General features: G+C 33.8%; 1 protein-coding gene across 1 annotated transcript; it reads left to right on the top strand.

The window, feature by feature from the left end:
• Nucleotides 1-524: 524 nt before the first annotated feature.
• LOC109205263 (zinc finger A20 and AN1 domain-containing stress-associated protein 4-like) lies at nucleotides 525-1,516 on the top strand. Its single transcript, XM_019367951.1, has one exon. The coding sequence runs from the start codon at nucleotides 763-765 to the stop codon at nucleotides 1,219-1,221; it is 459 nt and encodes a 152-aa protein (XP_019223496.1). The 5' UTR covers nucleotides 525-762; the 3' UTR covers nucleotides 1,222-1,516.
• Nucleotides 1,517-2,616: the final 1,100 nt, after the last annotated feature.

The raw sequence follows: 2,616 nt of genomic DNA, 5'->3' as shown, positions 1-2,616 counted from the left end.
ATACAAAAACACATTTAAACCCGCTCTTAACGAGAAGTCCAGTAGAGACATATAAGTTTGGTCCAAAAAATTAATCAATCATTTGACCGAATTTGAGCCGAGCAAGCGACGACGACGATAGCGCGAGGCTTGCCTTCTTCTTAACTCTTTAAGAATTAGAAGAAGCGCAATTGTATATATACCCATCAAAAATCTTTTCCTTCTAATATGGGACAATGTGCCTTTGTCAAGAAGGCAAACTCAAATATTTCATTTTCCCTCCATTTCTCATTCACCCCTTTTAAGCTAAATTACGCTTAAAAACCCAACAAAAATATCATATAATTAAAGAAAATTTATAACGAGCCATAAAACTCCCCGTATAATTTGATGCAGTGTTATTTCGCCTTAAATTACCTCTCATCTGAAACCACAATTCTCCAGCCACGTGTCCTCCCCCACCACCCAATTACCCCATAACTAAATTTCTTGGCTTCCCTTCATCCTTCTTTTTTTGCCTCTTCCAGCCTGTCCCACTTTTGATATTTCTTTATTATCTTCTCTAATGATTTGCTCACCATTCTCATTATTAAAATTCCCTTTAAATTTTCTCTCCTTTCTCTGATCCTTCCCCTTCTCTATTTATTTATCTATTCTTCTTTCATCCCATTTTACCCCAATTGCTTCATTCCTTTCAACCGAATGTTTCATTAGTAGCCTTTTTCATCTGCTCGAAAATCTTGTTGTTTTGAGCCTTTAATTTGAAGAAAAACTGATACAATTATGGCGGAAGAGCATGGATTTGAGGCACAAGAAGGGCACATATTATGCGCAAACAACTGTGGATTCTTCGGCAGCTCAACAACCCAAAATTTCTGCTCAAAATGCTACCATGAAATTTATTTAGCTCAACAATCCCAACAAAAGCCCATTGATTCTCTCTTTCCTCCACAGTTATCGGTTCCCGCCGCCAGCTCATCGGTGGTGGTGTTGCCGGAACCGTTAAAATTAGAGAAAAAACCGGCGGATGTTGTCGAACCGGCGATGCAGCCGAACCGGTGTTCGGTTTGTAGGAAGAAAGTGGGGTTGACCGGGTTCAAGTGTAGGTGTGGGACCACCTTTTGTGGGACCCATCGGTACCCGGAGATCCATGGCTGCACGTTTGATTTCAAGTCTATGGGAAGAGAAGCTATTGCTAAGGCAAATCCTTTGGTTAAAGCTGAGAAATTGGAGAAGATTTAATCATAGCCGTTTGATTAGACGATTCTCGTCGGCAATGACGTCATCTAAATTATTTGATCGTGGGGCCAAATTGAAAAGAGAGAAAAATCTTGGGGGTGTACCGTTGTTGACAAAAAATGTGAATTAGTTAGTGTATATTTTTTTCGTAGTTTTTTCTCTTCTTTTTTTTGGGTAATTTGATATTTTATCTTTTGCTTGAAAATAATTTATGGGCTGGCTTGTTTTATAGATCCCATAATTTTACTGTTTTTGGAATTTGGATGATCTTGCTACTTAAATTTCTCCCTTGAGTTTTTTTACAGTGCATTATTGGTTAAACACAGATAATAATGAAATTTATACAAATTAGAAAATTTTCTGTTATACAAATTACATGACGATGGATGTGTTTGTAACAGGTCTTGAACTGGTTTGTATTCTTAATAAATTTTTAATTGATTTTGTATAACAGATTTTGAATTAGTTTTGTATTCATAACATATTTTGGATTGGTTTTGCAACAATAAAATATTTCTATAAATTGGTTCATTGATGAACCTATTCGACACACTTGAAAGAAGAAATCTTCTAATATTATCATTCCCATCTTATGTTAAGTTATAGTATTACATAGTTTTTGCTATATTGTTTTTATTTCATAACAATTTTAAAAATTCTAGTTTTTTTATAGAATGAATTCAAAAGAAGTTTGAAACTTGTGTGACCAAGCTCTGAAAATCAACTTATTTTGAATAACTAATAGATGTACCATTTGGAAAAAAATGGCAAAAGTTGGAAGTTTGAATCCATGCTTGCTTAGAAATCCTTAAGATTTGCGTGCAAATTGATTACCAGTTTAATCATCAAAAGAAATCCTTTAAATTTGTATATTTTGCTATTAAAATTAACAATCAAGTGATTTAATCCGAAACAAAGATCAATATTATTCGCTCAAATCATCGAAACTATATAAGAACTTTAGTGCGTGATCACTGCTACTAATTATTCAACCTTACTCTCCACCCCAAACTAAATTAGTTTGTTCTACACTAGAAGGTTGTCTTTTCTTAATTAACAATTGTGTATCAACCACTCCTAAACAATTTATGGTGTCGACATATGCGTGACATATTTATGACACATATCCTTATCCTTGACACGAAGATGCAAGGCTTGAAAAAAACAATGAAGGCCTTAGGATAAACCTTCCATAAGTGGTCATCAATTAAAAATTAGGCTTGTTCAAATCGGACCAAAAATTGCACCAAATCGAAAAGTCAAATCAAATCGATTAAAAAATTTGAATAGATTTGACTTTGAGTAAAAAAAACTCAACCAAACCGACATATAAATATATAATTTTGACATATACTTTTAAAATTGTATATATATTTTTTTAAGCAAATATCTAGAAAT

Source organism: Nicotiana attenuata, unplaced genomic scaffold, assembly GCF_001879085.1.
Source record: "Nicotiana attenuata strain UT unplaced genomic scaffold, NIATTr2, whole genome shotgun sequence".
Lineage (NCBI taxonomy): Eukaryota > Viridiplantae > Streptophyta > Magnoliopsida > Solanales > Solanaceae > Nicotiana > Nicotiana attenuata.
This window is presented reverse-complemented; position numbering and strand designations above follow the sequence as displayed.